The sequence below is a fragment of the Epargyreus clarus genome, unplaced genomic scaffold, assembly GCF_041222505.1.
Source record: "Epargyreus clarus isolate Ecla_fem2 unplaced genomic scaffold, WU_Ecla_fem_2.2 ptg000010l, whole genome shotgun sequence".
NCBI classification, from domain to species: domain Eukaryota; kingdom Metazoa; phylum Arthropoda; class Insecta; order Lepidoptera; family Hesperiidae; genus Epargyreus; species Epargyreus clarus.
The window spans coordinates 11,054,624-11,068,587 of NW_027332218.1; the positions used below are offsets into that span (position 1 = coordinate 11,054,624).

The following is a 13,964-nucleotide window of genomic DNA, read 5'->3' on the forward strand; positions in this document are numbered from 1 at the left end:
TGATTGATGAATTGGCGGATTTTTATTTTATTTCGTGTCGAATGTTTAACGACTTTCCATTAACTAAGGAAAAACTACGAATTATCTTAAAAAGTAAACCAAAAAACAAACTGAATAAACATGAATAAAGTATGAACAGTTTTTTGGAAACCAAAATTATAAAAATAAACCAAACAGAATATAATGTACAAACGTGAATAAAGTAAAACGTATGTGATTTGAATCTACAAACTTTAAACAATCAAATCAGTCGGACACAACCCACAACAGGAAAAACATCACAAACGAAGCTAATATTTCCCTTCAAAAGATTTGGACATCAAAGCTTTATGTATCACGTCCAATATGTTTAGGATTTCACTCAATACTGTCCGCCGAATTAAATTGGTTCCCCCACGTTTTAAAGGTCTTCGGTCTCCGCTATTATTTTTAAAATATCGCGTTACCCACTCGGGGTTGTCTTATTATTTTTATTGCTCCGTAATAAGGGAAACCTTAGAATGCGGGGAATTGGACTTTTATTTCAGCAAAGAGTGGACATGACAACAATACGAGGATAACAGACGGTTTTGTGTTTCTCATTTTTTTAGACAGGAGTTTTATATAATTTTGCGATAAAATAACTTGTAACTGTTATTTATTTGCATGAAAATCTGACTAAATTATTGGCGGTTTCTATAAGTAACCACTGTAGACAATACTAGAAATTAATTCGTGGGCGACATATGAAATAATACACTGAAATATTAACACTAACTTCTGTACTTATCTCTTTATATATACATTTCTTATGTGCATGTGTATGTCACTGAACTCCTCCTAAGCGACTGGACTGATTTTGATGAAATTTGTTGTGTGTGTCCAAGGCGACTTGAGAATGGTTTAGATTCACAATTTAGTCCGTGGGAAAAGGTTTTTTTTAATTAATTTTTAATTCGTAAGTAGTTATAGGCACGGAAACTATGAATTTGATCAAGTAATGATCTTTAGCAAAGTTGTTGTCCAAGAGCCCACGAGGGTTTGGGAGTTCGTAAGACCAATTTTCGACATATGGCACCACTGTAATTCCAATGCAGGTACAAATTTTCCGTTTTATGTATGTCATATTATTTCTTTAATGCGGGCGAAGCCGCGGGCACCACTAGTGTATATATAAATAAGTACCGAAGTTTAACAAAAATAATTGATAACAAATTAGATATGATTAGATTTCAATTAATTTTATTATCTCCCTACGTAAAAGTATCATTGAATTAACAACATTAAAAAGAAACATTATTTACTTCATAAAAATACTTATTTATCTGTTTAATAGTTAAATACAGAAGCTCATACAACCACAATGCCTATTTACACACAATCAATACATATTTAGCAACAACACATACCGTTAAAGCGAATTTACAATACAAGTCGCGACACCGTCTGAAGCTTTCATATTGCAAGAACAATTCACTCACCGGAATGAACAATAGATGTATTCTGCCGAAACTAAGAACAACTTTGAGTGCGTGTGCAAAATTATTGAAGTTCTTATTTCAAACAAAATTGAGAATAAAGTAAACATTTATCGAAATTTCCGACTGCATGTTTAAGTTTGTTTTCTGACCAACTTTTGAGGGTTATCCAACGCTATTGTAGCTTCTATTTTGTAAGTAATAAGCACTATATTTAGAAAATATGTCGCTTGTTAGCTACAAGCGTAAAGTTGTGATTGAACAATTAACCCTGCGCATTCTACGTCGATTTGCAAATGGATTGGATTGCCTCAAGTCGGGATGGTACAAGCCTTTCCCTTATCTTTGTTTATGGAATTACGGGCTAAAGTTACCTGTTGTTGATGGAATGGAAATTCTAATTAATGAAATTTACATATTTATTGTTAATTGCAAAGAACAGATCCGTTGTGTGGCTTATAGGATATCATTGCTTAAATAATATCGTTGATTGGTGTATACTGTATAGTGAAAATCTTTTTAACGGTTTTATTATTTGAATGTCTTTTTTTATTAAAAAATCGTTAATCCCTTATTTAGCCTGCCCTGAGCGATTAAATCTCTTTTTTTTTCTTAGTGATTCGTCGTTAACTTACTATTGGTCGATTGTTGGGCATGAGTCTTCTATCAGTAGCACTACCATGAGTTTACAAAAGTATTACTCGCTAGCGACTGCGTAAAATAAATGTATGAAAAATTGTACAGCGCCTCTGGTGGTTACTCGTAGAACTAAATTCCGTAGTGTGAGCCACTCGTAACGTATAAAACCTATCGAAATCAAATCGCTAGCGAATGTCATTATGATCTATTGCCATACAAATTCGGTCCCATGAGTCATTAATTTGACAGACGTTGTCAAGAAATACCGTAATGATAGTAGTTATGTTATTCACTAGCAAAATGACAATAGTTTTCTATTTACAATTTCTATAGTGGCGTTTCTATGCCAACTCATGGTAGTGCTACAGATGAAGCGCGGTTTATATGATTTTAGACTAAAAAATATCGCGGAATTGAGACATTTTATTATGTAACGGGCACTGACGATATGCATTTTTTTATTTCTTTATTGCCGATATTTCGACCCAGTTACATGGATCGTGGTCACGGCGTCTTATATTCAGCCCTAACGGGTTGATAATGAACAAATTAACGATTTTGTATTTTCAGAAACATTTATGTTCAGTAAAAATTATTCAAGATATTTCCTTACTTATTCTACTATAAAACAAACAGACCAAGGATTTTAGAAAGACCTTCAGAAATTGTACAAACAGACACTCTTAAAAAAGCAATATCCTCTGCAAAAACTGTATTGCAGCCAATGAAAATAAAGTAGCGCGATAAGGAAGTACCACCTACACTATGACTATAAAACGACTAGCTTATACCATGACTTCGCTTACGTTCTTTAACTTTTTAACTAGAGTTTTTTTAGCTTTGGTGTATCTGTGGTATGATAGTTACTGAATAGACAAACCAGTTTGAATCGGCGTTTTATTAGTAAGTTTGAATTATTAGTGAAGTTGTTTGTGTGAAGAAAACAATTTTATCGTATTTTTTTTATCAAGTTCTTATAGTAAAATTTCCCATTTATGGATTATTTAATAATGGAGGTAGTAGTCGTCTGCTTGCTCTACCTGAAGGTAAGTAATGAAATGGTAAGGTAAGGCAAGGTAAGCTAGTACAACCCATGGACATCTGTGACTCATCCCATATAAAACAGTTCCTACCTGCCGATCGTAAATGAGTTGCAACCCCGAAGGATTAAGGTAATAAGGATTAAGGCCTTATAATAAATCAGCTGAAACTAGTAACTATTGATCTTTATATAAAATATTTCAGCCATACAAACATACATACAGTTTTATTATTACGAACACAAAACATAAAAATCCGGATATTACGGACGAACACCGGAATAATATAAGGAATATTGTGCCAGGATAAAAGAAGTTGAGATAATGGCTCATTGTCTTCAGATTGGCCTTTTCGTGATATTTTTACGTGTATACTTAGCGTTGCAGGTTCTTTTAATTTTGAAAAATATTGTATACCGCAGTTTACTTTAATTGCTACACTAATACGCTAGTATACTTTAAGATTAACCATGTAGAAATAAACAGAAAAATCGATAAAAGGCTCAAGGCTTAAAGGCATTTATTATTTGGAACTGCTTATGTTCTACTGAAATTATCATGCTGAAACTTATGACAAAAGTTAAGCTAACTACTATTAAGTATAAAACACATTTTAAATTTATTCCATTTTTTTTTTGTTTGTATGATATCGAGGAAATAAATTACCGACCCCTTAAATAAATATTTTGTGTTTATACCATAGATTAGTAAAGATTATTCGCTCCTTACAAGAAAATGTAACGTTTTGACAATTGTCACTATCAATTATTTTCGTGTTTGAAAAATATTAAAAAAAATGTAGTTTTTAGATCATTTACGAATGTAACGATATTTCTTCGCACTTTTTCTTCGATTTCGTATCTTAACTGCGCATGTCGGGATTATTCTGCGAATTACACCATGACAGCCATTAAACGGCTGACATAATTGACCGCTGCTAAAGTCATTTAATGGCTTCATTCAAGTACAAGGCGGTGAGATATCTATACTTATCTATGGTTTATACACATTTTACATAATAGATAAAAGTCAGAAAAAAATGTTGTATTTAAAAACCACAATATAGGCGGAAAATGATTTTCATTTTTTTTCTATGTACATGCACTCTTGTTACAATTTTAGAATAGTATGTATATCCTATACAGAATCCGCAGTTGTAAAAAACAAAGTCACGTTAATCCACTCCGCAGTACGATTCGATTGGGTATTGAGCATTTTTGCTTGTATTTCTGTAAACAATATGTAAACGATGCGACTACAGTCAGTCTGTCTGTTTGCTTTTGGCAGAGGACAGGTGGATTCATACGGGACTATATTTTGTACAACATTTATTTTGGAAATTGAAGTTAAAATTAGCATGTACAACTTAAAAAGTGGTTAATTTTGCCAATATGATCTGTGGAAAATCTGTTGAAATATAGAACATGAGTTGTACCTGAAGCTATACGTTTAGCTTTACTTTTTGGTAGGAACAGAGGCGTGCTACGTGCTACGCTTGTATTTTTAAACTTACCTATTTAGCTATGCTTTGGTAATTAAGTTTTTATACCGATGGATACAAGTTAACGATTGAAGCTATGGATGCGAGTTATTATTAACAAAGTTACACCGATCGCGATCTTTAGCTGTTATCATCTTTCATATTACATTTTTCTTTCTTAGATAACCTTGGCTTCGTAGTTTAGCTTCGACATCGCACATGTTTCTTAAACCCAGAAACAACAATCTAATTTGTGTGTAGCTGAAAATCACAGCGGTGTTACTATAAAAAGTTTAACTCAATCATCAAAAAAAATGTTCGACGCATTTCCCATCCGTGTGTTTCCAAATAGATTCATCTGTATTCAGCAAACTTTTCCCTCACTTCCTTTACTCTGGATAAAATCGTTTGCAACGTACAATTGTTTCGTAGTATCCTGATTTTCAATTTCATTAGTCGCATTCTGAAATGCAACTACGTGGATTTCTATATTAATTTTCTATTTTCTCTGTTTTTATGTACGTTGAAGTAGTAATGAACTTTGTGTCTACAAATGTATAAATTATTTAGTCTGGCTGACATTCGAACTGCATTTTATGCACGTAATAAAATCATATATAAATATATAATATGTATAGGGTTAAATTGAATTAAAGTATTTAGTCAGTTTTCTTAGAAATGGAATGTAATGAGAAAATGGAAATAATATGCTTATTTTACCGAAATTACACTATTACATAAATAAAAATTAAAACCTTGTATGTAAAAATAAACAGTAGTATTATCTGATACATTTTAGATAATATTGCATAGTACTCACATGCAATTTTAGTATATTTTTGTCGATATTATTTTAATTAAAGTTAGTCAGTCTTTCTACGTACAAGTTTCCATGGCCACAGGCATCATTTTCTTTTTAACATAAAAGGCAAAAATCACCACAAACTTACCTTAAAACCTTACAAAATACCTATAACAACTTCTAATCTGATAGGAACCAGATTCTCGTTACAGCAATCGATTCCTATCATCAATTTAGCATTAAACTGCTGAATCAGAGCATCCAGCATGCATTAGCAAGCGGTCTAGACTGATAGCTTCTGTGCTATTAATCACTGTTTTTGTATTGCACTTAGCATAATCACTACACTGATTTTAATTTAAGAGAGTAATCGCTATTCAGGAGATTAGAAATAAGGAAAAATGAATACAACGACGATTACAGTCTTGTTTTACTACTTTGAGTATGTTTTGAAAATAATTTAATGTTTTGACGTAGTGGTGATTTTACTCGGGTATTGTGTTCGATTCTTGGCCAATCTTTTAATGATGAATTTAGAAGTGAGTATTATATTTTTTGACACTAAAAGACGAAGAAACTGGCAGGTTTCTTTGTGCTTTAAGGCAAACGGCACCACCGTCACACCATTTTACCTAATAACAAAAATGTTAACCGCTGCTGTGTCTCGATTTGAGGAGTGTGGTTAGGAAGACATAATATTCCGAGGCGTTCCAACTTGGTCTTCAGGTCGACCTTAGATATCATAGTATAGGATTATAATCTTATCAGGGTTTGATTACAAAAGTAAGGGGGCCGCAGTAGCCACTTACCATCAGGAGAATTTCATGAGTAGGTATAAACAAAAACCACGGTAATTTGTCATGATTGTATTCTTTGTTGGCAATCGCATATATTGACATACATACATAAGTTTTATCTATACATTTTCACGAATTTAGTATTGAACCTAATAATATAATATAATATATGTATAATATATATATTAATATGTATATGTATGTTGTAACCACCAATGTTTAGATAAGAGTATTATAATAATCCAAGCCTATTGAGAATACAGACAACTAATTAACCTACTAATTACTGACGGTAATGATGTAAATCAGATCAAGGAATCTATTAGTGCAAGTATACACAATTATGTCATTAAGGTATTATTGGTATTATCAGATATTGATATACGATGCGGTATATGTAGCTATTTCCAATATTGATTGTAACAATAAGTTTTGTTGGTACAATTTTTTTAAGTAATGCAAACAGTAAACGAATACATTATAAATATATACAAGATAAATAAATAGTTGGTGGAACACTTTGTGGTTCGGGTCCGCCGGCACCACCGCCGCATCTATTTCTGCTTAATAACAGCAGTGTTAAGTGCTGCTGTGTTCTGTTTTGAAGAGTGTGGCAAGGGAGACATAGTTTTCCGTGGCGTTTCAGCTTAACCCTCAGGGGTAGCGGCGCATCTGTGCCCGACCTCAGGTTGGAATATCTATATAATTATAATTCTATCTGAGGTTGAATCTAAATCTCCCCATGTTGATTGTAAATGGGTGGCAATAGTAGTCACTTACCATCAGGTGGACTGCATGCTCGTCTGTTACTTCAATAATATATACAAGTATCTTAACCATTCTACAGGACTTCCGTCCCCAACAGTGGACAAACAGGTTTATGATGTTGTCAGTGCATCTGAATGTAGTAATTTGCTATCAATCGTTCAGTACATAATCGTATATCAGCAGAATCAATTAGTGGGCGCGTTTGCATAATTTAGGGTGGATTAAGTAATTAAGACATGATTCGCATACATTATTGACATTTGATACCGTACTGTCCTGTAAGCATGAATATCGTAACGTTACATAATTGATGTCTGTCTGTTTGGAAAACAATATATTTTCTGTATTTTGTTTATTACGTGTACGCAATAATCATTATTTACTCCTTAGTGTTCCTTTGTTGGTCACGTGTGTCTTCCCAGAGTAAGAGTGCTATAGGCCATAGTCCACCGTTCGCCAAATACGACTTGGTAGACACACTTTTGAGATGGTCACATACTTTTGAGAACTTTTGAGTCCTCTCGTGTATGTAGGTTTCATCATGTTTCTTTCTCCGTTAAGTAAGTGATAATATTAAAATGTTATGTAACTTTGAAAAATCGGAGATCAGAGATGATTTCAGAGAACACTGAAACCCTCTGAAAGAGAAGTCTCTAACATGTGGACTATTCTAAATCTCTCTCACGCTAAGAGGAGTTCCGTCAGAAGTGGGATAATAATGATTCTACGGCGAATATTATAGCACCTAAGTATAATAGTTAGATACTATAGTTATGGAAACAGTCATCATCAACCCATTACTGTCCCACTGTTGGGAACGGGTCTCCTCTCATAGTAAGAAGGATTAGGCCATAGTCCACCGCGCTGGCCAATTTGGCCATTGGCAGACTTAACATACCTTTGAGATTTCTTTTGTATAAATCTCTCAAGTATGCGGGTTTCCGGACGATGTTTTCTTTCACCGTTTAGCAAGTGATAATTAATTTATAATACGCACATAACTTTTGATAAATCAGAGGTGCGTGCCTGGGATTTGAACCTCGGACCCCTCGATTGAGAGGCCGAGTTTCTTTACCTTTACTAGGCTATCACTACTATGGAAACAGTATTGTTACTAAAGTAAGTAAGGGATAAAGATATGATATCACAAGAAATGTCAATTCTTATTGCTGACTCACCTATCGCGTCTATATCACACTATTCTATTGCAAGGCAAATACAAGAAAACAAAACATGAATTTATTTACGACTTGCAATATATTACAAAGGTCGCCCACACATCGATCACCCCACTCAGTCATCCGTCAAAAAAGCGCTCACCGTATTTTATTGTGTGGCAACACTGCAATATCGGTATAAAAATGGATGGCAACACCGCCAAAATGTTTTAAACATTAGCGTTGGTGTGTTGGAAAACATTTTGTATCTACATGATGAATTGGTTTCGGGTTCGATGCTCTTGTATTTGAAATACAGTAGAATACAAAATAGTATTATTTGATTTGAATTAGAAAAGCAAAAAGTTTTTTTAGGTAAAATAATTATTTAACAGGTTTGTAGGGTCTCTAATTTATCATATACATATGTTATCAACTCCAAATAGAGTCTATGTACGTTACCCTCGTTAGTGATAATAAAACAAACCAATTTTTTATAGACAATTATTCTCAAAATTTGCATTGTAGTAGGTAGTCATTGGTTAAAATTGCTTATTACTGGCACTGGTGTCCCACACCTAAGTAGAATTTTTCTATACTCTCAACTATTTCAAAACAGAACCTAAAGTAATCATAACTTTAAGGTGTCTCAAAAGCTCAAAAGCAAAAAGAATGGGAGCTCGAACTGCCCGGCCAACGGCCCCGGGATGGACGGCGGTATGTGTGGTCGCATACCGTCGTACGCATCAGATGGAGTGGCGAGCGTCAAGCTCACCTGGGCGGAGCCCGACGGGGCAACGCGCTAAGAGAGCTCCGGTTGCGTTCCTTTGGTGATCCCGGAGCCCTCTACGCAGCGCCGAGGACGGCCACCGGGGGGTTTTAGTGCGGTAAGAATCCTACATAAGCCTGCGTCGTTCCTACGACACCGGGTACCTTTTGAAGGTTTCTCTGTCGTAAGCAAAAAAAAAAAGGTGTCTCAAAAGAATACTTACATTTATTTAGCTCACTACATGAAAGTAACAAATGTCCGTAGCATTACCATGAGTTGGCATAGAAACGCCACTATAGAAATGGTAAATAGACTAACTATAGAAAACTATTGTCATTTTGCTAGTGAATAACATAACTACTATCGTTACGGTATTTCTTGACAACGTCTGTCAAATTAATGACTCATGGGACCGAATTCGTATGGCAATAGATCATAATGACATTCGCTAGCGATTTGATTTCGATAGGTTTTTTACGTATCGAGTTACGTCACTATGGATTTTAGTTCTACGAGTAACCACCAGAGGCGCTGTACAATTTTTCATACATTTATTTTACGCAGTCGCTAGCGAGTAATACTTTTGTAAACTCATGGTAGTCCTACAGGTGTGTAATGGGTATGTCGATTTTGTTTCTAGGAATTTTGACACTATAAACTGTATTTCGAAGTTAATCTTATTTTATGTGGTAGGAATTCCTGGTTTCTTTCTAGTGATTTAATTTGAAGCGTTTCACAAGTTGACCGTGTGTTCTCTGTGTAAGATTAAAAAAAGAATTCGGCGATTATTTTTTCGTTTATTTATTTCCGGCCTTAAAATGTACAATTCTCCCCTTTATTCTACTAAAGTTATTTTTAACTTAGAAAACGATTTTCACTTTCTCGGATAAGCGACGTGATCGTTAAGCCGATGTGCATCCGAATCGTCAAGTATTGGTAGAGATGTCAATTATTGTGTGACAAAGGGAGACGAGTTGTCGTTTGCGGTTTATGGCTTATAATATTTATTGGGAGCTTAAGAAAGGTTTACTATTTGTATTTCACAGTTTTTGTCCTTATAGTTATATAAAGTTGTAGAATTATATCTTCATTGTTTCATTATGGCGGTAAAGTCACTTAAATTTTTACGTTAAAACTAATAGTGTAACTATGTATGTACCGATCTCGAGTCGTATTCCAGTTTGGGAGTAACTTTAAGAAAATCCCGGGATTTATGGGGTTAAAAAGAAGTAGTCTTTGTAAAATTTTGAAGAAGGTTTAATTTATTTTATCCACCACGATTTTCCTTTATAGTCATTTTGATTTAATTATTAATAAATGTTGATATTCCTGGAAGTAAATTATGATTTGTGTACATTACAATCTTTCAGAATTAGAAAAATACCCGGGATAAATTCTTTAGGTGGACTCTTACAAGCACAAAAACAGTATCCAGTGAAAGTTGTTAAACATACTGTAGAAAATAATCTAATAACATACAGGTACCCATTTAATTTTAATCCATTATCCATATAAGTGCGTAAAGTTAATGATAACGATGACATATGACGTGCAGAGGTTAATGATCTCGATCGGTAAGCCGATGTTGATGGGGATGCAACGCCAGATTCTGTATTGAAACGCCCTTATGTGTGTGTATTGGAGAAATAATTGGATATCTTCTTTAGCGCTGGCATCTGTAATGAAAGATATTATGAGTGAATGAAACGAAATAAATAGATATAGAGCTCTCGTTCATATAGCTTATAAAAAAGAAAAGAAAATCTTTTTCTGAAAACGCAATGCTTTAAATTTCGTATTACTTACAAAATTGAAAGTGTTGCAAATATGTATACTTTTAAGGTTTAAAATCGAAAAGTCAACTAGCCTACTTAAACATTCAATTAAAAGCTTAGCCTATTGCAAGTCATCAAGCTCTCTGGATGTATGACTCATACTCATTGTAGAACTTAAGTTGAGAATAAAACACACTGATACTCATATGATTCTCAAATGAACAGAACAACAGAAAGTTTATAATAAAAATATACCTTTTGAAGTTATTTATATCCCATGATGAAGACACTATAATTAGTACTATATATACTAACCTTTGACATCAATAAGTTCATGCATTAAAATCAATCTGATTTTCTCTACTTCCGACGAATAAAGTTCAACTACAATACTCGGCGAGAACAAAAAGAAAGACACTTGAACTATTTGCATGATAACGAAGCCCACAGTTTCGACCGGTTCCTGATATCAAAAATCATTATGTTACTAAAATTTTATGAATCACTGTTTTAAATTTGTAAATTATGTAAAATTCGTATTCAACTTACATGATCTTCAATAATCAGCAAGATATGGTAGATATTTATAATAAGTTTTGGTACGCCGCATATAATGCTCACAAATATCTGAAAACAGTTAATTTACTTCCCAAAATACAAATAAATAAATAAAGAAAATTAAAATTCATTTATATATTTAGAAAACTTTACTGCTAAATAATTAGTAAATTTTAATATTATTAATAGTCATTATTTTGAACCTGATTACCATAAAGAGCTTGCTAGCCTTATTACCTTAAGTTTTTAAACATCTACAAATAGTTTTATTAAAACTTACCGATGCATTTAACTCCGGTGTTATCAAATCCAAAACATCGGCGATACTCTTGTATAAATACAAGCAAAACCTCATTTTGTCTTCTTTAATCGTTTTTCTATCTTTAACGTATAAATAAAAATCACACCTCTTCATTTCCCCTAATCTTAGTCTTAGTAACTTGAGACGATATCTTACAGTATCCAGAAGAATAAATCTCCATACACGATTCACATCCAAAGCCAGTAATGAAAGTTGACTTATGAGGTAGTAAAACAATTCCCCATAGCAAGAATAGGATATACAATAAAGTCCAGTGTACAAACATCTCTCCAACCAAAGCAGTGTAGTGTACAAAAAGGTCTTGTTTTTATTGCTCTGGTAATGCCGTTTATTGATTCTCAAGTACGTGTCAATGATGCTGAGGTTTTCAAAGAACTTGGTCACTTTGCTGTCATAGAATATTAAGATAATAACAGAGGAAGAGTATTCGATGAACGGCCAAACTTGAAGAATTTCTTGGTCGAAACAACAAGTTAGCGTGGAGTAGGAAGTGATAAGTACTAAAAAGAAGCAGTATAGCTTAGTGATATTGATAAATATTGGCTTAAACTTGAATACTTTAAAGTTGAAGCCAAATATTAGTAACAGAATCAACACTGGTTTGTATAAACGGAGTATATTTTGACTAAATTGTGGTTGAATGACGTTTTTCGATCGCATGATTCAAATTATGGAAAACTTATTAAAGTAGCAAATAAAGTGGTTAATAATTAATCGTATGTTAACAATATTTGAACGGTAAATATATGTAAGTGACGTCAACACGGTTTGCGGGTGGATTGTCAACAACAATCAGGATCAAACGCTCAAACGCTGGTGGAAGGACTTTCCTGTAATGCCAGAGTATTCAATGCCATATAATTTCGGTCAATACTTTAAGATATTTTATCTTTATCTCCTTAGAAGAATATCAGGTAATTATGCAGTTTGGCTACTTTTCCGAAAATCAATGCAATATATTTTTTTTTAGCATGGGTAGCTTCAATTAGTCTCCATTGATGATATTCCGTCGGGGGAGGCTAACATTGCATAATTACCTTTTTTTTTACCCTTTTTAGTGATGGCATACTAAAGTTACTAATATAATATAAAATTGTATAAACTTGATCATTTATAAAGGTAAGGTCTGGATTGAACCCACCCGCTCGCAGGGCGCTCCCGCGCCGTGCTCGCTTAGTTTTATATTGTCTTATATGTTCCAACCTAACCTAACCATGAATTGGTTAGGTTAGGAATAGGAAATGTTAGCCTCCCCCGACGGAATATCATCAATAGTGACTAATTGAAGCCACTCATGCTAAAAAAAAATTTATTGCATTGATTTTCGGAAAAGTAACCAAACTGCATAATTACCGAATATCAGAAACATTTTCTATTAATATAGTATTATGCTATGCTAAGATTCACTTATTATAAACTTTAATTTTGACAGACTGACAAAAGACACAGAGTAATCCGGTAGGTATGCGCTGTACGGAGCATACATTTTTGTAACAAAAAGTAAATATAAGTTCAAATATTATAAAGATGGGAAAGAGATACTTGTTGAAAATTAATTTCCAAAGGCTAAATTAATTTTAAATAAAACTTACGATTTGAAACATTAACGTACATATTAGCTTCTCACTAGGATCCTGTGTCGTGATGAATGAACAAACACAAGGACGAATACACAAACACGAATACCCAGACTAAGTGTTCAAAATGCATCTGTCTGGCCGGGAATCAAATCCAGATCCCAATGCGTATCAGATTGGTATGATGATCGCCCCGCCACATGGGTTGTCATTAGAACAATATTCGTATAAAATATACTTAAAATTGTGCCCAGGATTGAATTTACTTACAGTAACGGTAATACACCAAGGGAAAAGCAAAGCTTATAGAATTTCACGCTCTATTGACGTGAACTGACCGCCATGCTCACAAAGGCCTTTCAGTTCATTTGAATCGACAAACGACACTGAAATATCGATAATCGGAACAAAAATACCTGATTATGTATTAATCAAAAGGTCGGGAATTGTGAAGGATTATCTACTTACCTATCTACGATAATTTTGTGTCATAATACAATTTTGGAAATGTGTAGTTAGTTGTGAGTGTTGTAACGCATTATAAATCAATATACTAATTGTCATCATTGTCGCCAATAATGTCCCACTGCTGGGCACGGGATTCTTCTTAGTGATTGGGAGTGACCTCTCATTAGGTTTTTTTTTTTTTTTTTTTTTTTTTTATAATATAAGAGTAGCAGACGAGCATGCAGTCCACCTGATGGTAAGTGGCTACTGCCGCCCATGGACATCTGTAATCAACCCCAGATAGGATTAGATATTCCTACCTGAGGTCGGCCACAGATGCGCCGCTACCCCTGAGGACTAAGCTGGAACGCCTCGG

The 13,964-nt window shown here is 33.9% G+C and overlaps 1 protein-coding gene across 1 annotated transcript; it reads right to left on the bottom strand.

The window, feature by feature from the left end:
- Positions 1-10,412: 10,412 nt before the first annotated feature.
- On the bottom strand, positions 10,413-12,224 carry LOC140745220 (uncharacterized). The gene is made up of 4 exons (XM_073076955.1): positions 11,523-12,224; positions 11,234-11,311; positions 11,000-11,147; positions 10,413-10,585 (listed from the first exon to the last, which is right to left on the bottom strand). Exons 1-4 carry the CDS (start codon positions 12,222-12,224, stop codon positions 10,413-10,415), a joined length of 1,101 nt encoding a protein of 366 aa, XP_072933056.1.
- Positions 12,225-13,964: the final 1,740 nt, after the last annotated feature.